The 25,765-nt window shown below is 39.2% G+C and overlaps 1 protein-coding gene across 1 annotated transcript in view; it reads left to right on the top strand.

Annotated features, from left to right (window-relative positions):
• The window catches only part of LOC139743777 (nuclear protein MDM1-like), a 44,679-nt gene that overhangs the window by 4,745 nt on the left and 14,169 nt on the right, over nucleotides 1-25,765 (top strand). The window contains exons 2-13 of the mRNA XM_071654231.1: nucleotides 4,088-4,202; nucleotides 4,876-5,113; nucleotides 5,811-6,030; nucleotides 8,030-8,164; nucleotides 9,142-9,321; nucleotides 10,950-11,092; nucleotides 11,679-11,856; nucleotides 13,846-14,027; nucleotides 14,728-14,874; nucleotides 21,581-21,741; nucleotides 22,691-22,825; nucleotides 25,007-25,140. Of these exons, the coding sequence (XP_071510332.1) occupies nucleotides 4,088-4,202; nucleotides 4,876-5,113; nucleotides 5,811-6,030; nucleotides 8,030-8,164; nucleotides 9,142-9,321; nucleotides 10,950-11,092; nucleotides 11,679-11,856; nucleotides 13,846-14,027; nucleotides 14,728-14,874; nucleotides 21,581-21,741; nucleotides 22,691-22,825; nucleotides 25,007-25,140 (1,968 nt within the window). The remainder of the gene's footprint in view (nucleotides 1-4,087; nucleotides 4,203-4,875; nucleotides 5,114-5,810; nucleotides 6,031-8,029; nucleotides 8,165-9,141; nucleotides 9,322-10,949; nucleotides 11,093-11,678; nucleotides 11,857-13,845; nucleotides 14,028-14,727; nucleotides 14,875-21,580; nucleotides 21,742-22,690; nucleotides 22,826-25,006; nucleotides 25,141-25,765) is intronic.

Here is a 25,765-nt window from a genome sequence, read left to right as displayed (position 1 = left end):
ATCAGAGCTGACCTCATCTTGTGTGTACATATATTCCAAATTACTGATATTCCACACTGTCAGAGTAGGAGGGTACTCAAATTTGTCAGCAAACTATTTAAATCACTTTGTAGGTATTGCAGGTTCTATTTCTTTATGAATTCTTCTGCCATCCACCAGCCTTTGGGCGCCTTTTGTGCAAGCGTCCCGTGGCATTCAGCGCATTCCACATAATGCATGATAAATGCTCAACTAGTGAACTACATTTTGTAGCTTTTTAGAAGTCCTGAGTTCAAATGTCATCTTGTACATCAAATGTCAACACTTACAATTGTAATCAAAACTTAGTTTGTGTAGCAGTGATGTAAAAATGCATAGCAAATTAGGATGCGATACCTGGAGATGCATTCTCAAGATTTGCTTATGAAGTGTGGATATGAAAATCTCGCTAAACATGTGATCAGCATTACTCTACAATCCAAGAAATTTAGTGATTATTTCAGAATTATTATGATAATTTGAGAAAGAGTAAATAATTCGCCCAGCGGGGTATACAATGTAAACTCTGGCGCAAAAAATCTCAAGATTTTTTGTCCTGTCATTCAAAACATGCTTGATTGAACAGCGCGCGAACACAAGGGCAAGGGTCACCATTTAGGTAGATTTCGGGCATGTGCACTGTGGTCAATAAATCATCACAAACGACAATTAGCGGGATATTTCTGTCCATCTGAATTGGTGCCAAGAATCTCGAGATTTGGATTGTGATCATTATCCCATTGTTCTGTCTGTCTTTGGTGTGAATGCAACTAATGAGACTGACTTTAACCAATGTTGAATGTCATGTCTGACCTTGTCCTGTCATCAGAGCATGAGTGAATTTGTCAACATGCAGTTCATAGTGAGCAAAAACAGCAGAGATTCTTCAGATATTGGCTTCTTTTTTTTTCTGCCAAAATACTTTACTTCTGTCTCTGTAGTTTCAAAGAAAGAGTGAGTAGTGATGTACTGTACAGTGAACATAATAGGCATTATGCAGTTTACATGATATGAGATAGTATTTTGGGAATATGAAACTGCATTAGCACCAGGATTTCTTTGAAGTCTATCACCCAACAAGGTTATTCTACTTTATAGATACAGGATCTATTGACCTTGATTTAGCCATGACTTATGATATAAACTAAGCAGGTTTGTTTTTCAGTGTGCAAATTTATCTTGTCAGTAATCATGTTGGTACTGCATGTACAAGCGTACATGTTCCCAATCCATTTTAAAGGAAACTAAAGCCCAAAAAAATGAGTGTGGATTGAGTGAAAGCATCAATATTAGTAGAACACATCAGTGAAAGTTTGAGGAAAATCGGACAAACCATTCAAAAGTTATGCATTTTAAAGATTTGATGCTGTTACTGCTGGATAAGGAGACAACTACACTTTATGATGTAATTATGGACAACAATCCTTAAGGATACATGTACGGAGGATTCCACAAAACATAATTTTTTGTTGAAAGAACACATTTCATTGACTTGTTACTGACCTATGTTAAGGATGATATTTCCCCCCTGCTTTCACATGAGGTAAGTCATGTGCTCTTTCATAGTTGTCTCCCTATCCAGCGATGACAGCACTGAAACTTTAAAAAGTCATAACTTTTGAATGGATTATCTGATTTTCCTCAAACTTTCACTGATGTGTTCTATTATTGTTGCTTTTCTATCGCCATCTATATTTGGCCTTTGGTTTTCTTTAGATAGTTATGGACTATCCAGCCTTTGAAGTATTTTGTTGAGCACTGTTAAACTGTAAACAGCATTTGAAATCCACTAAAACAATGAAGTATGCAACTGGGTGCTAGTCAGTGGTGGCTATGCCAAGGTCTCTGTACAATGCAGAATGACATTTGCTGTAGGTGCTGATGTACTAGTTGAATAGCAATTCTTCAGAAGAACCCTGATTTTTTTCTCTAGGCCTAGGCGTTGCTCTCAAATGCTCACAGATCCAACTGTTTATACAGTGTATGTCACATACTTTGTAGTTTTGCACTTTGGGACATGTAAGACAATTTAGGGAGTGGTTGAATCACAAAGGAATTACAACGATGGACAATATACACTTGTAAGTAAGACATGTACTTGCAGTATGTATCATCCATTTCTTTGAGAAAACTTAAATTGTTTTCCCACTTTGGAAACAATGCATGTACATTGCATTGTATTAATTACAGAAAGCAAGATTTTCAGGAATTTTTGATTTCACGAACACCAGCTGATCAAACTAAATTTGCCAAAATGAATTTAACACTTTGAATTATGCCGTGAGTATGATATTGACACTTTTGTTCACTTCAAAGCAACTTTCTTTAAGACAAGGAATGGTGCTGAAACCACCTTTAGAATTGTATGCGTTTATCAACAGAGTGTCAGTTGTAAATGAAAAGAATAACAATACGTCAGCAAATCTGTGCCAAAAATAGTCCCACTGGCAGGATCTCTATGATCAGTGGATCTTTATAGGCAATTTTGTGTGTGAGAGAACATGAGCAAATAGAATTGATGTGTACTGAGGTAAAAGTCTGTTGTAGCTTATCTTTTAGCCCGACATTATTACTAGTGCTCTTCCGTAAATCTAACACTTGAAGTCTCAGGGGAGCTCTTATGGCATGTTTGTTGTATCAACATACAATCTAGATGATGCTGAGTATGTTAGTCTTATGTTCTGGCATTTTACAATCATTCATGCTTATCTGAATGGCTGGGAAGCATGTACATTGTACAATGTACAATGTACACATATCTGTAAATACCACACATTATAGATATTGAACATAGTTTGCATGTATCCCTCATACTACCAACCCCACCCCAAATTATGACATACAAGTGTACAAATGTACATGATACCCTTTCCTTATCTTTCTGTATGGTATTTGTGTGCTGTAATATTCCATGCAAAATTGTACAGGAACTTGCAGATTATGCAATCAATGTGTGTCCTTCACAGCACATACATTGTATATTCACCCAGATAATGTAATTGTAGCACAAGATACTGGAAAATCATTCATATTTTACAGTACATATGAAAGTGCTTTAGCTTTGTGATATTTACACTAGTTGAAGTACACTGGAATTCCCCAGAACCATTACGAAAGTGTTATAATGTTTTATAGATCAGTGCCCATAGTTTATGGACTGTACAAGACAAAAGAGTATCAAATTTCAAGTTGGCTTGCCATCATCATCAATGGCCTCATATTCACATACATGGGTGCGATGTGCATTCTTGATATCCTCGTATCGTGAATCTAACTTTTGATATAATGACAGTACAACTGTATATTTCAGATTACAGGGGGAGTTGAAGTCGCGAGTGTCATTTTTAGATAATGTCTGCGAATTTGTTCCTTTCATAAATATAATAGTTGAAATGTGCAATATCCCGGCATGATAAAAGGAGGAAAATCAATATGTATATGTACCATGTCCCCTGCTGTGAACATGAGATAAAGGAATAAGAGTACAAACTTGTATCTTATTCTTATTGTAGTATTAAAAGTGCACTGACAGTGAGCATTCTACAAGTTAAAGGAAACTTCTGAATGATTTTCAGACTTTTATATTTGAATAACTATAAATTGGTTTTATATACTGAGTACAAAGTGTCAAAATTTGTAGTGATTGGGATGAGGAATAGGAGTGTGTTCAAACTTTATAACAAATCACAGTGAACAAGGATGATGACTTGGCAGCTTTCCCGTACCCTAAGAATGCATGAATGGGGACTCAAAAAGCTGAACAAAAGATGAAAGCATGCATAAATTCTACACAGGCAAACTTGTTAAGCAAGTGGTATCATAATGGTTACATTGCTGCATTTCTGAAGTATTTGAGCCTCCTATATCACCGTTCTTGTTCAGTGTGATTTATTTGGGATTTTCCAGAGTGTTGGTTTGTCTGCTCAAGGACCACAATAAATTCCGCAAATCTATACAAGGAGAGCTCTGTTGATTTTAATATGTATTAGATGATGTGAAATTATAAAATTTGTAAGGACTTCCCTTACTTCATGTACATTGCCATCACATTGATTTGTATTGTCTACAGCATTCTTCAGAGTATCATAAAAAGTTTCGGTGGAATGACTCCGTCAAGTCCTCATCATTCACTCCAACCAAGGAGCAGCAGGCCCTTAAAGCTGGGCTCTCGTCCGTGGACTTTGGTAAGTATTTCCATCAATCACATGAGCTTGAAGCCAATTAAAGATAGTTTCTATAATTAACTGATGGACCAGTTTGCCCACTACACCAATCAACATCAACCAGAAAATCTGTGTCACTATCATACACTACATGACTGTGCTGAACATGTTATCATTCTTTAGACCTGGATTTTACCTACAATGCTATACACGTGTACATGTATGTACAGTGTTTCCTTGCCTTACATTTCACCCCTCTTTGTCATGCCTGTGTCACCTATTCCTCCTGATCACTGAAAGTCTACTGACCCTGTTGGCCCATTCAAAGCCAATTATTTCATGCAACCCCAATGCAAGGAAGCATTGTATGACTTGGTCGGGACTCGTCTGAACCTTCACACCATTTATACACATCAAAACAAAATATTGTCTTCAGTGTTACAGTTGACCCAAAGCTTTGCTCATTCAGTAATCTTTTACCTTGTCTGAAGTGGCACACTTATACTGTACATGATGTGTAATATGCTATATCTGTTTATAGGATTGTGAAGGAAAAAGAAACTTTGACAAACATATTTTGACATGATTTGACAGAGTTTGACTTCAGTTTTGACAGGAGATGAGCAGAGTCCTCTGACGCTTGTCTTTCATTGCCTTCTTTCTATTAAAAAAAAAAAAAAAAATGTCTTTTCAGCGGAGACCTATGCTATAACCAGGGAGCCAGCCCTGCAGAGACGCAGAAAGCCCATCCCCGTGGACAACAAGATGACCTATACGACAAAGCAGTATATGGCAGCCATAGAATCTGATGCATCTCTCGAGAGCGATGATATTGGGAAGCCAAGCAGAAAGCCAGGGACGTCCCTCGCCAAAACATATGTGCAGAGAGACAGCAGCGTCTCGAAACGAGATAGCGGCGCTACAAAAAGCAGGTTAGAATAAGCCACACATGAATAATATTGATCATTCAAAATCACAAAAATAGAATTTCAGGATTATTTTGTTCTTTTTCTGTCTACTGCTTCTATATAGTGTGAATTGAGGTGTTTCCCTCTAATAGAAACCGTGGTGTGTAAATAGTGTGGTTGAGTGCTCAAGGTAATTTCTATCCCAGCTCTATTGCCTGCATAGTCTGATACCAAGGAAGAACATATCCACTGATTTTACTACAGCATTAGTTGAAATTGTCTCAAAGAAATAGCGGTAGGTTCTGTTAGAGGGAGGAGGGGAAGGAGACAAAATTAAGGGGAGAAAATAAAATATACCCAAGCGAGTGGGTTATACACGTTAGCAGGTGTTTGTACAACACATGTAACATTTCTTTGTGTGTGTTTGTGTGTGTCAGAACAAAATAGAAAGTAATAAGGTACAGTTTACACCTTGTGCATGTTAGATTAAGTTGGTAGCTTTTCTGCTAATGTTTGTCTATTTGATATTAAAAGGTTTACTTCTTTAAGGCTCAATGAACATGTGTACACCATATTGTAGTTGGATGTAATGCAGTCATGAATTGGCAGCTGAAGTCCTTTCGATATCATATGAGTACTACAGCATGTGGAGTTCAACAGATTTTCTTTCATTTGAGATATTTTGTTGTTTTCATGTTTCATTTTTGTCACGACCACTCAGAGAGGCCACAGAGAAGGAAGTAAAGACCCAGAAGAATAATGCCATAGCAGCAAAAACTCGCGTCATCACTAATGCCAGGGCACCGCCCCCTCCAGCCACAAAGAGAAAGGACCCGCCCACGCCTGTGAAAACAGCCAAAGGCCCTGTGACTACAAAGACTGAGAGGCCTAGCAGGGCAGGTGGCGATACTCATAAAGCCAATGGCAAGGCACCACCAGAGGTGAATAAGATTTTTTTTCTTTCTTTTTTTGAATGGCAAACACCATTTTTTCATGCTGCTGGATTTCAATTTCAATTGCTGCACATCAATAGATGATATGTGGGCACATGTCTTTCAGGACAATCTTATTCCATGTTCGTTTGCAATAGGATGCCACATTAGATTTATTGATAAAGTTATTTCATTGGATTGATATCTATATGTCATGAACTTATGAACTTATGAAGTTTTGTTATACCCCCGCCAAACGAAGTTTGAAGGGGGTATATAGGAATCAGCGGACGGTCGGTCGGGCGGTCGGTCGGGCGGTCGGTCGGGCGGTCGGGCGGGCGGGCGGTCGGGCGGTCGGTCCGTTGCAAATCTTGCGTCGCGAACTACTTCCTCAGTTGTCAACCGATTCCCATAAAACTTGGCACAGATGTGTGCCTTGGGTTGTAGATGTGCAAGACGTATTTTTTGACAGTACCCAAAAGTATGTTGCCATGGTAACGGCATATTATGGGCAAAAATGGGTACAAATCTTGCGTCGCGAACTCCTCCCACAGTTTTTGATCAATTTTTATGAAATTAGGTACAGATGTTCATCTGAATATGTTAATGTGCAAGACACATATTTCCGCAGTGGCAAAAAGTGCGTTGCCATGGTAACGGCATGTTATTGGTAAAATATAGGGCAAAATGCTTCATGGCAAAACTGCTTCATCAGTGTTCTTCCAATTCTCATTGAATTCATATTGAATGTTTGTCTTAGGATATAGGTCAGCATGACACATTTCTTGACAGTGACAAAAAGTATGTTGCCATGGTAACAGCTCACATATTATGAGCCAAAATGATGGAAAATTTTGTGTTGCAAACTACTTCCTCAGTTTTTGCCCAATTTCCATGAAACTTGGTACAGATGTGTGCCTTTGGTTGTAGATGTGCAAGACATATTTTTTGACAGTACCCGAAAGTACGTTGCCATGGTAACGGCATATTAATGGCAGAAGATCAAGGAAAGATCTTGCGGATTTAACTACTTCCTCAGTTTTTTGACCAAAGCTTATGAAATGTGGCACACACCTTGATCTTGGTGGGAAGATGTGGAAGACATATTTTTCGGACGTGTCGGAAGCTGCGTTGCCATGGTAATGGCATATAAATGGCAGAAGATCAAGGAAAGATCTTGCGGATTGAACTACTTCCTCTGTATTCGACTGAAGCTCATGAAATGTGGCACACACATTGGTCTTGGTGGGAAGATGTGCAAGACATATTTTTTGGACGTGTCGGAAGCTGCGTTGCCATGGTAACGGCATATTAATGGCGGAAGATCAAGGAAAGATCTTGTGGATTGAACTACTTCCTCAGTTTTTGACAAAAGCTTATGAAATGTGGCACACACAATAGTCTTGGTGGGAAGATGTGCAAGACATATTTTTCGGACGTGTCGGAAGCTGCGTTGCCATGGTAACGGCATTTAAATGGCAGAAGATCAAGGAAAGATCATTCCTTGGGTAAGACTGTCGTCACGGGGCGGGGGTATTAATCACCTTAAGTGATATTTCTAGTTTTGTTTTGTTTCATTTGTTTGTTTGTTTGTTTGTTGATTGGTTTTTGTTACCCACAATAGCTTGTTCGCTGGATAATTTTGTGTCAAAGCATAAGAAGCATTCAAGAACAACATAGTACTAGCTGACATCAGGCAGTAAGTCAAGCATATGCTCTAGCAGCATGAAGAAAAGTGTTATATGCCTTTAGAACCATTTATGGATAATTTCACCTTGTGAAATGTTCACACATTTCATGGTCTTTGATATGAATGCAATTAGATTGCAAAAGGACTGCCACAGACAGACAGACAACTGTAAAGCAATTCTTTGGGCACCTTTCAGGGCAGAGGCATAAAAATGAACACATGTTAATGTTTTGTTTTCACTTGGTCATGAAAAGTCTAATGTGATTAACAGTAACATTTACCAAATTTTTGCCTGTCTTCCTCGTAATGTGACTGAAGACCGATGAGGCCCTTCAGTACAGGGCTGGTATAAGGGCCCGACCAGGGGGACCAAGGTACTCGTCTGAGTACCAGAGGCAGTTTGCATGGAAGCAGCCATCAGCCAAAGAATCCCCGCTCATGGCTGCAGAACAGGTTAGTCCCTGGCCAAGGAGCAAATGCCCGTGTTCTTCATTATGTGGCAAAATAATTGATGACCAACAGTATTCCACTTTACCCATTATTTCAAGTGTCAATAGACAGACAACTTCATGTGTTTGTAAGAAAGTTCACACTCGCTTGATTGAAAAGCAAAACAGAGCAGTGTAAGACAAAACAAAAATGCTGTTTGATGATTTTTTTTTTTTCACATCATATGAATGTTGCTTTAGTACTGCAGAGACTGTAAGAAAACAATAACAGCTCAAAACAATAGGACTACTATATCACAACTTCATTGGTTAAAGGAGATCTAGACAGACCTTGATGCATGAATTTTCCAGTCACTGGGAAAAAAAATAAGCAGAACCGTAAGTTAAAGGGATTGTATAGTTTTGGTTGAGACCTAATTTCAGGTTTCTAACATTTTTTGGTGAGATAATGAGAAATCTCTTATGAAATATGAAAGAGCATGTAATTCCATGAGGAATTCAACGTTTATTTGATGAAAATTGGTTTTGAAATGGCTGAGATATCCAAAACAGAGTGATTCTAATAAAGTGTGGGACCCACATTTTATTATGATTGTTACGAACCCGATTTTCATCAAATAAACTTTGAATTCCTCTTAAAATGGTATGTTCTGTACTATTTCATAGGTTTTTCCTTGGTATCTCGCAAAAAGTTAAAAGCCCAATTCTCATCTCCACCAATACTGTACCATCCTTTTAAATACCTAGTAAATCTTAGCTTTTAGAGCATTTCAAGGCTCGATGTGTACTGAGAAGAGATTGAATGTGGTTGGAATGGGTACCGACACCTTCAGTGTTACCATGCCTAAACCTGCATGTGTCCTGAATTCTTTTATGAATACAATTAAACAGATGCCTGTGGGATTATGCACTTCTTCAGTGGTCAAATTATGCTTAAAACTGGCATCAGTGATAACAAATTTGTTGTTTTCATTGTGGCAGATGGTTCATAACTCCAATGCCAACTTAGCTCCCTATGTCCCCGACAAGATCCCACGACACAGCGAGTACCAGCGACAGTTCAAGCAGCAGCAGCAGCAGCCGGGGCATTCATCTGCCCAAGACCAGCTTATGCAAAATGCCCAGCAGGAAATCAAGGCCAAATACAGAGTCAAAACAAAGGTGTGTGTGATGTACGACTCACTAACAGCCCGTGATATATCAAACTTCAGAGCTGTCAATCCTTTAGTGTCTTTGCACTCAAGTCTGCCCAAAGCTGTATGTTTGGAGTTTGTCAGTCAGTTGATCTGTCTGCGGTCTCTATACTGATTTAGCCAGAATGTCTCTTTTTTTTTCCCCCAAATATGCTGGAGTAATGCGCAGAACAGTCAGTCAGATTTTAAAGGTCCTATTTACCTTTGGGAGCAGTGATTTTAAAAATTTTCAAGATATCACATTTGATGTATATGTGTAGGCCTGTTGTATCACAAAACATCCTACCATATAAAATTTTCGCAATAAAGCCTAAGATATACAGAGATATCAGTATTTTTCTCAATAAACCATAAATGTAGACGGTTTAGTCTGGAAACATTTTTATTATAACTATTGTTCACATTTTGTGTATTTGACAATACTTGACATCGATAATACGGCTTCAAATTTTTACAGTGGTTTCTATTCCTAACTCACATTGTATAACTATTTTAAAGCACTAATGCTTGGTTGTTGTTTCATCTGCAAATGGTAAATTAAGCCTTTTAAGAAACCTGAATTCAGGGTAACGTAAGATGGAGTAACCCTTTTATAAGTAAACATCAAAGATCAACAGCTCATTCAGAAATTAAGTTTTTGTGCAAAGCTTTTGTGCAGAGATTCTTGATTTAGCCCAGATTATTATGTTCATAGATTCAGAATGCATCTTGGTTGTAATCAATGGAAACATTGATTACAGTCAAACTTTTTGATTAGTTGAATTGCATGTAGATAAAAGGCACAACATTATTGAAATATTAGATTGGATACTGAATGAATGAAGAAAGATCAATATCAGAGGGTGCAATTTGAGGGATGCATTGGACTGTTCATTCATGAGCATGATGTTATCCATTTTTGTGAAATATCACAGGACAATTGACCTTAATGGTCAGAAATTTGGCAGTAAATCTGATAAAATCATTTATAGTCATAGACAGCTGGCCATATAAAAGTGACATATTAGATATACTTCAAATACTGTAAAACATGATATATTCGTGGCACGAAATTTTCGCGAATTGCAGCCGACGGCCCTTTTTGTGACAAGAAATTTTCGCGAATTGCCACTAGCGTTCAATGCATATAGTGTAGAGAAGAAATTTCGCGTGCATTTTAATTTCGCGAATCTTAGCCCTCGCGCAATTCGCGAAATTAAAATGCACACGAACATTCCTCGTTTTACGGTAGTCCTTTTGATTTGTAACATTCTTGTTTGTATTCAAATGTACCAGCAGTGATTTCAGAGAAGTAATGTCTTGATCATTCATGACATTTAATTATTTACCCTCACCACATTTTTGATACATTTAGATATATAACAGTGACCTAGAGTATGATTTATGTTGAGGCATAATAGCATGCTGTCATTATCAAAATAGATAATTGAATTGATCAAGACCTTGCAGTTACTCTCGAATTCATGTATTTGTATGTAATGTCAAAAGGTAGGCAAGATTGGTGACTACTTTTGATTTGTAGTACAAAAGTTGAGCATATGGTCATTAATATATTTGTTTGTTTGTTTGTTTGTTTGTTATTGTTATATATTGCAGAATAAGAAAAGTAAGAGAGTAGGAATAGCCCCAGACAGAATGCCCCCAGCTGGTGTGGTGTCCGTCATATCCCATGATGACCCAAGGCTCCTGAAACAGTCCCAGAATCCTCAAAGACCGTTCTTTCCACATGCAGCCACCAGGTCAGTAGCACTCTCTGAATGTCATACCAGCACCATTTCCTTACATCTCAGTATTGTGTCTCTGGCAGGATTAGTCGAGAGGTAAAGGGTTCCAAAAATGGTGTGAAAAATTAATTTTAAGAAGAAAAAAAATATCACAAATCATTCTTAAAAGTGTTTAGTGCACTGTTTCTCAAAATGATTAATACTGATTCAAATCAACTGCCATGGAACTACTCTGGTTCCATTGGTAACCACTCTGTTACCATGGTGATATACCAGATAAAGATGTGAATATTGAGGTGCATACTTCAGATTCTGCCACGTACATCTACCAGTACATCACATGCACATTATTGCTGTATTTCCATGGGATACCATAGCTGTATTAAAGATGTCATATGTCATCATTACATTGTTGACGTTCCAGTCATTTTGATGCTTCCACCACCAGGACCAATAGTGCGATATTTGTACTGTGTACAACTGTACAAGAACCTCGAAAAAGTGGCGAACTTGCTCTGAATAAATCCTGTGTGTATTTATTAGAATATTGATGAATTGGCAAACTGTTTACGGGTTCTGGCTGTGTTTCAAATATATGCAGGAAGTGGAGGACTGAATACAAGTCAAACTTCAAGACTCCACAGCTGTTCAGCTACGAGAATGGGGTATGGAAAGGAGCGGACCCCCCACATGTCCAGCCCAGGGATGACGCGTCGGATGCGGGCAAGCCACTACAGAGGTCAAAGTCTGTTGGAGACATACCATCATGGTTTGCAGAGGTGAGGGACAGTCATGGTATTTTCATTCCTGTACTTTATAGCTTGGGATGTGTATGTTCTTTTGGCAACAGCTGATCAAACTGTGTCAGGTGGTGATCTGCACATGATATCAAGTTGTAGAACTTTGAAGTGAGGGCCTTTTGAGATCAGCAAATGTGAATCATTATTCAGAAACCTGGAATAAGCTTTAGATAGCACACCACTTCTGCCGAATAATTCATTTAGTCAGGTAAACCAATGAAATTGCTAGTAAGATTTGCCCAGTTACATTTGCCATCAATGCAGAAAGTATTATACATTTAAGCCTCTTCAAATGGAGCTCTGTTGATTGTTGGGTGGTAGAAGGCTTAACAGTGCACCACGTGTTCTTTCTAGGGTATGTGTGTGGCCCTGAAAAGGGCTTACCCAAACCCGACGTTTCCGCAAGCATGTTCTCGCCATTCTCAAGGGAATGGATTTGTCTTTTCAGGCCATACACATACCCTAGAAAGAAAACGTGGTGCACCGTTAAGCCTTCTACCACCCAACGTTCTACCGCCACGGAACCCTTCAAAGATTTCCTCTGTTGATTGGTTGCGATTTTCACCACCAAACGCTTGTAGTGAAATCCAGTAATTCAGATGTGTAAGTCAAAAATTCAAACAGGTCTCCAGTGGTCCTTGGGCTTACTTCTCTTTGGTGGTTTGACTTGTCTATTAAACATGACATCCCTTGCTCACTTTCCTTCCAATTACTACAGTGAGAGGGCCTTTGACAAAGACTAACATCCACTACGTTCAGAACAATACTCATCCAAGTACTAGAATATGTGATAACCGTGTGCATCATAGTCATAGTAATTTGACTCAGATTTATGTGACTGGGTCTTGACTCATATTAATCCAGGAGTTTTTTCTCGATTGAGATGATATATTTTAGTCCTTTTCAGTTGACTTGAATAGAAAAGTTTATTCTGCAATGTTTATGTAGTGCATTGGTTTCCTCTCCCTTGAGTGCATGGCTGGCATTGTATCACTTTGCACTGGACCAATTGTGTTGTTAGCCAAGTAACTTAGAACTAAAAGTTGACAATCTACATCTTAACAATGCCATGTTTTGATTTTTATTTTTATCAAGTTAGCTATTTAGATACCAGACATAAGACAGCTGTATGACATTTGGTTGTGAATTAATCAGATTGATCATGAGAAGACTTGTTTCATTGTCAATACTTCTGCACTTGAGTATCAAGTAAACTTTCTTTAGGCGGCAGGGAACTGAGCCACTGGCGTTTTGCTGGCGTTCAGAACGGGGTACTTTTATTACTTTACTTTACCCATCAGCGTAATATGTTGATGGGTAAATTGATTTCAGAGTTAAACATCAATAGTTTGTGTACATTACAAACTGGGGGAAGCCATAAAGTCATGCTAAGTTATATGTCTCTGATACATCAAATCAAGACATACATGTGAATTATTTCTGTCTCTTTTGCATAGTATACAAAAATGCAAGTATCAGGTAGTGATTTCAAATACACGTTTCCCATAGACAATTGCCCAAGCATAATTGGGACTCACCCTCAACGGGTTAAAGGTAAGAGGCAAAAGCAGGTGCTTCACTTTATTGGTTTGATCACCATTCCCTGCTGATGCCTAATACATGTAGTCATGTTATATGTGTGCATGCCTTTTCCCATTTCAAAATGGCAAACTTTCTTCCCCCAGGGGAAAAAAACAGAATAGTCCCACATGCCTCAAAGGCTCGGTTTCCAGTCATTAAAAACAATAATAACAAACAAACAAAAAACAAAAAACGGCATACAAACCCATTGAAATGGCCTAGAAATGAAGACCAAACCCTTCGGGTGACGCACAATCATCATGAATAAGCAGTACTGGAACAGATGACTGGATGAGAAAAGAGGTGGATATATATAATATCATGTACAAACAAGAAATTAATTCACTTGGAACCTCCCCACCCTTCCCAATCCTTTCTCTCCCCCAGGTTATGGAGCTCCGTGAGAGGGCCAAGGAATACCAGAAGCGGTCCCGTGGCACCCACTTCTCCAGGGAGCATCTGGCCCAGCTCATAGCGGCCCAGGCCAAGTTGTGGGAGGAAACGGCCAACGGTCAGCAGAGCGCATCCAGCTCAGTGTCCAGTCGGACATCAGGATCTGAGAAGAAAGAGTGAGTTTTACAAAGACAATCAAAATTTGGGAAATGGCATGTGTACCCTATGTCTATCTATTTGATTTCTCGTAGTAAATTCAGTTTATCTTATTAAGTTTATTCTTCTGCATCTTCAGTAACAGTCACTCTACTTCAGAGTGTTCTGTGTGCTGGTCTGCATGTGTTTCTTGAACAAATGAATAACTGTGATGAGGAGAAAACTTCAAAGCTTTGAGTTTCTTAGAAACCTCAGCAAAGTTGCTCACTCTCAGCAAGAATTACCAGTACAATGTTTATAGATGTTTGATCAGGGTCAGAATATATTTTATAACTCTGTTGATGCACAGCAAAGTTTCCAAGATTCCAGGTAAAGAAGAGGCCAGCCTTCACAAGTTACTCCCAAATATCTGCCTCATGTAATATCTTTAATCTGATTCACTGAATATAAACACCATACAGACTTCTGAAGAAAATATTTCTTATTTCCAAAATTTGTATATTTGAAATCCTACAAGAACATGCACAAACAAATTTTTGCTGTTGAGTCGCTGCTTTGATTAAAAATATTCCAGTGACGGAATGCCATTGTGCTTTTAAAGTAAATGTACTGTCTATGAACATGTATTTTGCACTTAAGGAGTTTAGCTACTGTCAAGAAATATTCATTTCTCTCTCTGCCTTGTTTATTTACATTAAAACACACACATCAACATTGTAGTGAACAGAAAGAAAAACCTGAAAAAGATGTCCCGGCTGAGCAGAAACCACCACCAGTCAAGAAGCTCCTCTACAAGCCCAGTGACCAAAGCTCACCAGAGGGCGACAACCGCAATCATATTTCAGCCCCACAGAATAGGAGGTCAAGGTAAGAATATATCACATGCTTCTCATGGAGTGGGTGACTTCAAGTTCATTGCTAGTGCCGGCACTGATGATATATCCGAATCAACTGCCTTAACCCTAATCAGGCTGGGGGGGGGGGAATCCGCCCCCCCCTCGACGTTTCGTGCAATATCTTCGCAGCGCGATAAGCTCCCGCCACGATGTTTCATGACTTTTTTCTTTCAAGTATCGCGCAACTTTTGAGACCAAAATTGTTGCACCCGCGCGTACCGTTTTGATTGACAAAATTGCTCCAAAACGTGATTTTGTGTACAAATCCAATGCAAATTGTGTTTTTTCAATTGATTCACATAAAAATTCATATCTTGACTTAGAATGGACGAAATTAATTTATTTTAGCATAATAAAGCTTAGAAAAATGTCTGTGACAAATTTTGGCCAAAAAAAACAAAAACAAAAGGTCGAAAAACAAAAACAAAAGGTCGAAAAACAAAGAAATACATAAGAAATTCAAAAAACAATCAAATACATAAATTACTTTCGATACAGATTTTTTTTTTAATCCTATGTCTCCGGAGAATGATACAAGAAACATTTTTAAAAAGAAATTAGCTTAATTGGAGCATTAATAAGTGATTTAGAGCCCAAAACTGATTTTATGCATAAATTGCAATAATTGATTAATATAAAATATAAGAAAAATTTTTCGGAGAAAGCAACCATACATTTTGATAGTATATGTCGCGGGCGTCGCGTGTGCCGATTTTCGGCGCGATCACGCGTTCCATAGGTGAGATCTGAAGGGGGGGCGGAATCTGCCCCCCCCAGATATAGCATAGCCAAAAAAGCCCAGCCTGATTAGGGTTAATCGAGCTGTAACACCAACAGTCAGACTAACAAATGCAAATGCAACACCAATCATATTTGTGGATCCTCAACACTAGAGTTATCTTTACACCATCGTGAAGTTGCACTGGAATTGCCTGATCAAAATAGTGATTGCACTTGTTTCAAGTCAAATGTGAAAAGATGCAGCCCTGAATACTGTGTAAAGGACAAGTGATGTGAAAAGAAAATCAAAATGGCATAAATTTCTAAAAATCTCCAAAATAGTGTTTAGAAAGCACTAACGCCAGCACAAGCACCATATTTGAAATCACCCAGTGAGTGCCTCATTGTTTAATCAGTATTTGCCTGTTTGCAAAAACCATCCTTTTTGTGTGCCTGGTCCTACCTATATGTATTTATATTCAGCTCACCATTTTTGTCTAGCCCACTGGAGGTGAGGGGAGACTAAGGGATCGATCGCCTGCGGCGTCTGTCCGTCTGTCGTCCGTCCGTCCGTCGTCTGTCATTAACGCTACAAAAACTTCAATAACTCTTTACTCTGGGCTTCAATTGCAATCAAACTTCGAGGGAAGAGGGGTCATACAAAGTTTCACATTTTATCATATATGAAGGTCACCTCAAGGTCAAAGGTCACAGGCAGGGGTCAATGAACTTTAGGGCCCAATGTTAAGTGTTTATGGCGCGTTTCTATTATGGGTCATAACATTTTATCCATAACTCCATTTGTGACCAAACTTGGATGGTAGATATCCCTTGGGGAGTGGATGGTCACCACAAGGTCAAAGGTCACAAACAGGGGTCAATGAACTTTTAGAGCCCAATGTTAAGTTTTTATGGCGCATTTCTATTATGGGTCATAACTTTTGATCCATAGGTCCGTTTGTGACTAAACTTGGATGGTAGATGTCCCTTGGGGAGTGGATGATCACCACAAGGTCAAAGGTCACAAGCAGGGGTCAACGAACTTTTAGAGCCCAATGTTAAGTTTTCATGGCGCGTTTCTATTATGGGTCATAACTTTTGATTCATATCTCCATTTGTGACTAAACTTGGATGGTAGATGTCCCTTGGGGGGTGGATGGTCACCACAAGGTCAATGGTCACAAGCATGGGTCACCGAAATTTTAGAGCCCAATGTTAAGTTTTTATGGCGCATTTCTATTATGGGTCATAACTTTTGATCCATTGGTCCGTTTGTGACCAAACTTGGATGGTAGATGTCCCTTGGGGAGTGGATGATCACCACAAGGTCAAAGGTCACAGGCAGGGGTCACCAAACTTTAAGGGCCCAATGTTAAGTTTATATGGCACGTTTCTTTTTTGCCATAACTTTTTACCCTTCATATCTCTTTTTATCTGTTATATCTCTTTTTTTATCTGTTATATCCCATTTGCGTACAATTTCTTGTACGCAAATGGGCGAGACACATTATGCACTTGCCTTGTCTTATTCCCAATGCGAGTTTACACCATGTCGAAGCTGACCTTTATATGAAGAGTAAAATCAGACAGACACAATGGTATATGTTACATCAAAATCAGATGTGAAATAAGAAAGTAATGGATCTTACAAGTTTCGCGTGCTTTTCCACCAGATACTGTAAGTGTATCAGCAATTGTGTTAACAGATAACATTTTAAATGGCTACATGAACACAAATTATTTCATGTTGATATTTGCACAATGGCATCGCTGAAAGGGAGCCTACTTTTTGGAGAATACATTTACATGTTTTTACGGCTGGAGCAGGTAAACATTCCACAATGTAAGTCTAAAGGTCACTTTTCTGCATGCATGCTGAGCATGGGACCAGATTACCAGTCATGTGTGAGTGTGTTTCATGCATGACTGCATACAAATGTCCAAGCCACTCAAATTGAAATTGTGTGCTATACTAAAAGATGTTAAGATTTTAATAATTGGAATGTTCTATCAAAATCAGCTATGCTTGTGACATGGATTGTGAAGTCATGACAAGATTCTGTGTGACATTTGAACAACACTCGTGCATGACTCGGTTTAGAGGAAGGTCCTCTTGCATTAACAGGATTTTTTTTTTGTCTTGTTCTGTCTATTGACATCTGCTTGGAAATCATTGGTGCACCTGTAACTACATCACAGCATGTAGTGGTAGGGAATATCAGTTACCCCAGGTTTGACTTAGAATGAGGAAACAGGCGAGATCATGTGCTTTTTTTCGGGGGGGGGGGGGGCAATTTAAAGGAATAATATTCATTAATATTCATTGATGTAAAGCTTTCTTCCATGAGAATTGTAATATTCATTTATCATTCCTGAGATCTGGTTAGCAAAGAGAAAACTCATCTTCAAACATTAGTTCAAAAAAGAAGGATTGCACATGCACCTTGTATATTATGATACATTCTTTGTATGAGTTGGATGAAGGTCTTTGTTAGTAGACAGTTGATTGGGTTTAAGTGTCGTATATTCAATGGTCTTATCAGTATTCCTTATTGCTTCGGCCTTTTTAGCTCACCTGAGCCGAAGGCTCAAGTGAGCTATTGCGATCGCTCTTCGTCCGGCGTCCGTCGTGCGTCGTCCGTCGTCCGTCGTCCGTCGTCCGTCGTCCGTCGTCCGTCGTCCGTCGTCCGTCGTCCGTCGTGCGTCGTGCGTAAACTTTTTACATTTTCATCTTCTTCTTGAGAACCCCATGACCGATTTTCACCAAACTTGGCAGGTAGCATCCCTAGGGGGATAGGATCTCAATTTGTTCAAATGGGCACCATGGCCCACCTGGGGGGCCCCAGGGGGGCCCAAACCCCCTAAAATTAAGGAATCTTTAAAAATCTTCTTCTCTAGAACCAGAAGTGATAGGGCTTAGTTAATACTATGAGTTAGTACATGGATGACTGTAGTTTCAAGTTTGTTCATGGGGGAATCAGGGGTGCCCCCCTTGGGACCCAGGGGAGGGGGCTTTAGAGGGGTCCTAATGGGGCCTAAATTGTACATTTTCATCTTCACTTTGAGATCCCCATGTCTGATTTTCACCAAACTTGGTAGGTAGCATCCCTAGGGGGATAGGATCTCAATTACTTCAAATGGGCACCATGGCCCACCTGGGGGGACCCCAGGGGGGCCCCAAACCCCCTAAAATTAAGGAATATTTAAAAATCTTCTCTAGAACCAGAAGTGATAGGGCTTAGATAATACTATGAGTTAGTACATTGATGACTGTCTTTTCAAGGATCAGGGGTACCCCCCCCCCCCTTGGGACCCAGGAGAGGGGAGTGGGATGGGTCCTAATGGGGCCTGAATTGTACATGTTCATCTTCTTCTTGAAAACCTCATGATGAATTTTGACCAAACTTAGCAGGTAGCATCTCTAGGGGGATAGAATCTCGATTACTTCAAATGGGCACCATGTCCCTCTTGGGGGGCCCCTAGAGGCCCCCCCCCCCCCCCCCCACATTAAGGAATATTTAAAATCTTCTACTCTAGAACAAGGAATGATAAAGCAAAGTTAATAACATGAGTTTGTACATTGATGACTGTAGTTCCAAGTTTGTTCATTGCAGATCCAGGGCTGCCTGCCACCCACTCCCTGGAGTTGAGGGGAGGGGGGGGGGGGGGGGGGGGGGGGGGAATCCATATGCAGACCTATGTAAGTTTCCAATGTTCTCAGGTAAGAGTGTGCAAGAATGCATGGAAGGTGAAATTGCGATACTCAGGTGAGCGCGTGACCCGCGGGTCTCTTGTTTATTTACCTTTTTGGGGAGGTGGGAGTGAAGGTGTGCTTTATGCGATTGCCCTTATCATTCACTTATGAGGTTTGATTAAATGCAGTAATGAAAATTTTCTTCAAAGTTAAGAATCCCGCACCAACAGTGATAGGCACTTTAGTTTCTCTTTTAGCCGAATTGGAATATACAATGTGAACAAAGATTGTCATATCATATGTAAATGTGCCAAAAAAAATAGATTTAAAAATCAAGCAAACCAAAAAAACAAACAAACAAACAAACAATTGAGCAAAAGTAATATTAACCTCCATTTGTCTTCATTACTGACCTGGAGTACAGCCAGGGTATTAAACTATTATTTCGTTGTCATTGACTAAGGCAGGCGTATTCTGTGCCAAGATTTCTCAACTATTAAGCATCCTTGATCTCAATGAATGATACTTAAAAATATGACAGCGAGCCTGCCAAAATATATAATTATGCTGGCTATGTCTGTACTCTGAATAAATGTCATCACTGTCTCTTTAATATGGAATGGGATATGTTGGGTGATGGTGGGGGACCTGTTTATTTGTTCTGGTACTACATGTAGGAGCACCTGGTTTCAGTTTCAGTTTCAATGTGTCCTTTGATCACACAAGCACTGTATGATATATCTTGAAGAAGTATTTTGAAGTGCTTTTGATACCAGATCCTGCTTAAATCCAAAACTTCTACTTCTAGAAAGTGTGTTATGATAATATTTATGGCGGGTAATGAACACCTGTCAGGGCGGTGAGTTGGCTCAGTCGGTAGCGCGTCTGCCTCATGATCGTAAATACCCGGGTTCGAACCTGAGTCTGGACTGAGCAATGTTGTGTGTAGACATACCGTCCTCTCTAGCAAGAGGCAAAACACTCTGTCCCTCGGATAGGACATAAAATGGAGGTCCCATGTGTGAGAGAGTCACAGCTCACGCACGTAAAAGATCCCGCTTCATTCATTCATCGCAAAGAGCGGGGTGTTTAACCCGGTGAAGTGGTCCCACCTCACATCCAATTGGACCCCATGGAAGACCAGCTTATAGCATAGCTGAATATGGGCTATCCAGCCATCTTCTCAGATGGAAATGAACAAACGAACAGACAAACAAACAAACAAACAAACAAACAAACACCCTGTACATATCTATAAGTTGTTGTGTTATTGACAGAGGGGGGAAAAAGTAGTGTTTTAGCAATTATCAATGAACTGCAGTAAAACAGTTGAAGTCTTATAGATTTATTTCAACTAGTGACTGTCATTTTGTCATGGGAGAGATACACATGCATAAAACCTGTTGATGCAATGGATGATTAATTCAAAATTTACTCTTACGAAATACACAGGAACGGATGCACGGACAGCTTCTGAAACCAGCTTTCAAATTTTGCCAACATTTGTTTGTTTTTTTTTCTATTTTCACACTAAGGAGCTGCTCTTGAATCTTAACTGCAGTCTCTCTAGTTGATAGTGTTGATATTTTTATATGGACGAAAAGTTTTCATTTTTATAATAATAATTTTTAAAAAAGAGTTTCATTGCAAAGGTTGGGTCATCACCACATGAAACTGCTCACAAGCCTTAGCTATTACATTCTGGGCCCTGTTGCATAAAACCCTTATCGCTGGACTTACCGCTCCTTTCTAGCGGTAAGTCTTCAAATTAGCGGTAAATTTTATAGTCCTCGATGCTGATTGGTTGTGACGCCTAATTTTGACGGTAGTTACCATTGAAATTCAATGGTAAGTTTTATGCAACGGGCCACTGAACTTATATCGGAATGATGAAAATATAAACTGGTTGATCAGTTGTCGAAAAACTGTGCCATCACTTAAGGTAATGAAATGGAGCATCGCAGAGTTTGAAATGCTTTTCAAAGTTGTTTTTCCTTCTATTTCTTCACATGTGCTGTGACAATTGCAGCTTTTGATTTTATACTCACATGCTACATGTACTAACGTGTCTGTATTTGGATATCTTGTCATGGAATATCCATCGCTAGTTCTTATCTTGTTCCATAAATTCTTGTCAATGGTAATTGTGTAATGCTTTATTCATTAATCTATAGCCGGCTTGCTATTTCTTATTTCCATACATCACTGTGCGAAGACCTGGGTTGAGAATTATCATCTCTTATTTATTGATTCTGTACTTCAGTAGCAGCAGCATCATGACTCAGGAGTCTACTCGCAGCCTGTCATCCTCCCTGAGCTCTGGTTTAGATAGTAGTGATGGGACTGGGCGTCCCCCTACGCCCACGCTGAAGGCAGAGACATCAAAAGCAAGACATCACTTAGACAGGACCACCCCAGCCAGAGGTGAAACAAATAATAACAATAATAGTAGTTGCAATTTACTTCTTGCCAGATCCATTAAATGCAATGCTCAAGGCACACTCAAAGTTGAAAGGATGAAATAAGATACAGAAACAGGAAAAGTACAAAAATCTTGAAACAAGTAAGTTTTCATCTCATTTTTAGACAACTCTGTCATTTCTTAAGTAAGATGGCAATGAATTCTGAAGTGAAAGCCTAGCATGTGCAAAGGCCCCACTCCCCCCAAGACTTAACTACACGCAGGGACCATAAGTGAGCTCATTGACTTCATGGATAGAAGTGAATCATCTCACTAAACACTCCGTGTTCTGGAAACAGTCGCTAATAGTCGCCACCTGTGTTTCGCAAACACTTTCGCAAACATTCGCTCAAGTGTTGCTGATTGTCGGTAAGCATCGCTAAAAGTCGCTAACTGTCAATAATGGCAGAAGCGAACCCTGATTTTTCGTAAAACATTTGTCAGAAAAGTTGGCAAATGTCAAATCGCTACGTTCGCAAACGTTCGCCGCTCAGTGAGATACCTACTTTAGTGTGCCAGAACATTTAAGTTTTGACAATCCATCACTTGTTTGTCCAGCCAGCCATTCAAAGTATTTCTGTGAATACGTTGGTTCAAAAAGTTTTATTCACATGCTCAAGTATAAGAAACCTTTTTTCATGCCTCTGCCACAAAGTGATGCCAAGGCATTGTTTTTGGGCTATCCATCTTTCCGTCTGTAATCAATTTTTTTGAACAGACATTTGTAGTTTTTAATTTTCTTGTCTGTAGCATGTTGCAGAAGTGGTGCAACAGTTGAAGAGTATGAAACAATGTTTCATCTAGTGAAATTATAACTGAGTTCAGAAGTCAAGATGTCAGCTGCCAAAACAAGATGGTGCAACACACCAACCTTCATGTGAGTTTTGTCCTTGTCACACCCATCCAATGTAGGGGGAGCCCTGTTAACTTCCCCAGCAGCCGTCAGGAAGGCATGGCATGCCGGCACATCCCCCCAAACACAGAGGCAGGCCGGGGATTCAAAGCCCAACAGCAAGACCTATGTATCCAGGCCAGCCACAACCAAGGGTAAGTGTTGCTTTCAATAGAACTACACCTTTATTTTTGTAGTTTGATAGCAAGATTGAGGTTTGCAAGAATAATTAATGTTATTACTTTTTTAAGATCCATACCAAAGAGGATGTCATCGATAATGAGAGTGCATTGTATGAAAAGAAGCAGACCCTGTATGTTCATGCACATTTCCACTAAGTGCACTTTACAACAGCCTGCTGCATGCCAATGTGAGGCACAAGAACAATAGTTAATCGATTTATTGATTGGCGGTTAGCGGGCTCTTTCTGTCCAAGGGAATGCTGGCAAAAAAATCAAGAGATTTGGAGTGCAATTGCTACTGTATTTCTGGGCATGTGAATGCTTGCGAAAAATCCCAAGATTAGGAGCGTGATCATCAATCCGCTATTTTGTTCAGATGAATGCAGCTAAAGACACTGATGATAACATTGGCAAAGTTGGGGAGATTGAGGAAGATGGAAAAGGTGACAGAGATGGGCTTGGCCACACTCCTGAAGCGGCAGGCCCACCTGAGGCCTATCCACTCCAACCAGCACCCTATGCCCGGTCAAAAATCTCCTCTGTATTCCTAGTTCTGAACAAAATAATAAATCCAATATCTTTGGTAAAATTTGATAATCATTGTAAATGACTATATAAAGACAAATGAAACAATGTTCATGTACCATAGCTGAGACTGTGAAGAAGATATTCTGTTGACTTCCTAAATCACTGCTTGCAACATCACCTCGCTGCAGTATATCTATGCAGAATCATCGTATCAGTTCTGCAGCTGAGCACTGGATGTATAGAACAGAACACAATACAATACAATACAATACAATACAATACAATACAATACAATACAATACAATACAATACAATACAATACAATACAATACAATACAATACAATACAATTAATATTTAAAATCCTTAGAGTGCTTACAGAATGTATACAAAAATGAAAACATTTACCTACAGAATCCTGTATATTAGATTTAAATAAAAAGATATTTTGATCAACTTTGAAGCTATCAGTTGGACGCCACACAATGTGTCCACATAGGCAATTTTATATACACATACATGCATACACATGTCTACATGTACACTTACACATATACCTGTGCAGAGCTAGAGATCGCATTTAAGATAAGTGTGTTTTGAGAATGACATCCTAATTTCAGTGCCAGGAATGTTGCCCTCAGATAGGTTTCTGGCGTTCTGTAAGAGGAGTCAAAGTACCGTCTCTCCTATACTTTATAGAGAAATTTTCATATCTTAACATATGACTTCATATTTCTACAGGGCTAAGCTTTCCCAGAAAATATAGTGTGCCTTTTCATCATTTTAAGCCAGTTTTTCTTGTTACATTGTACCACCACTTTAATGCTGTTTATTGCAGCAGTTAGGCACTTATCACATCTGTCGCCCAGCCCATAAAGGTGTTACAACTTCCTTCTCTCCAGGTATTCCATCCTGTTGTGATTTAGTCTGATAAGCAGCTTCCAAGGACAAACTAAATGCCCATTTCCTCTCCAGATAAAATTCGTACTGATGCCATTATGTATTACCTGGATATACGTTGAAAGCAAAATAAATATTTTTCCTTATTTTACAAGCATTTCTATGCCCTTTAGGTCATATCTTGATTTTGAGTGTTCATGCAACTACATGTCTATACATGTATGTAAACATGCTGAGATTTCCTGTGTTGCCTCCATGAAGAAATGATGAAACAAACTGGTAATGCATTTTAGGCCAATAAAGCATGAGTTTATGCGACTCAAAATTTTGGCGTCCTGCGCCTTTGTCAAGACTCCTGAAGAAGGAGTAGGTCAACTCATGTTCATGATTTCAGGTGTATTCCACACACATTGCAACCCTACCTCCCATAAGTGATGTTTTAAGCAGATTGATGCTGTAAGAAGTCATTTAATTTATTTTGTCTGTTAATGCAGCCCTAATGAAGGTCCACTGGAAGACCAAAAGCTCAGCCATTAAACCTCCTGAAATCCAGCTATGCCTACCGTTCCTTCCTACTTCTCATTATGAATGTCTTTGTATACATATCATATAAATCCTGAGAATAAACATTTACTGTTATGATACCCTGTTTTTCTTTTAATCAAACTGTTTTTACAGCAAAGGAATGTGTGGCCATCATTTCTGTGTGTTTTGACATCCAATGTAGCAATAATTCCTGGTGGCGTCACAAATGGCTTTGAGTATGACAGCGATGATGAGGATGATGACGTTGGCGATCTTGACAAAACGTTAACAGATGGGCGGATGACTCCCCCTCGCAGTGCTGCACAACAGAATCGGGTAAATACCATTAAGCTGTGCGCTGTCAGGATTCTGTTGGAAATCTGTCGAAACCTGAAAGAAAAGGTTTTCTTTTTTTCTTTGATCTTAGAATTCCTGTCTGTGCTGTTGCATGAGGCTCATGAGGAATGATTGAATCATGAGAACAATTGAATTGGGATGACATACTGACCACTACTAATATACAACTATACCCCCCTTATTCTTTTCTTTCATATTATTCTGTTCCTGCCATGTTGTGAGCACGTCCATCCTCGCGTCCCATTGACATTCTTTTGCATTGATCATTTCAGAATTCATGAATTAAGGATAAAGTTTTATACATAATATACATATTAACTCATTTATTATCTTAATCTCTTGCCCTTCACATTTATGGGAATCATTACTACTGCCGTCAAAAGTCGAAAGTGGAACTTTGATCTGCCACTGGTTGCTCAGTAACTCAAGAAACATTTGTTTAATACATTGTGGTTCTGTGAGTTAGACACCGAACAATCATGTAGTAAAGCATGTTAAAGGCATTGTTTACCATTTGCAGATGAAACAAAAACCCAGCTTTAGTGCTTCAAAATAGTTCTAAAATGTGAGTTAGGGATAGAAACAACCAATGTAAAAACTTTAA

The sequence above is a fragment of the Diadema antillarum genome, unplaced genomic scaffold (genome assembly GCF_040938485.1).
Source record: "Diadema antillarum isolate AM-2024a unplaced genomic scaffold, OU_Dant_1.0 seq00001105_RagTag, whole genome shotgun sequence".
Taxonomy (NCBI): Eukaryota; Metazoa; Echinodermata; class Echinoidea; order Diadematoida; family Diadematidae; genus Diadema; species Diadema antillarum.
This window is presented reverse-complemented; position numbering and strand designations above follow the sequence as displayed.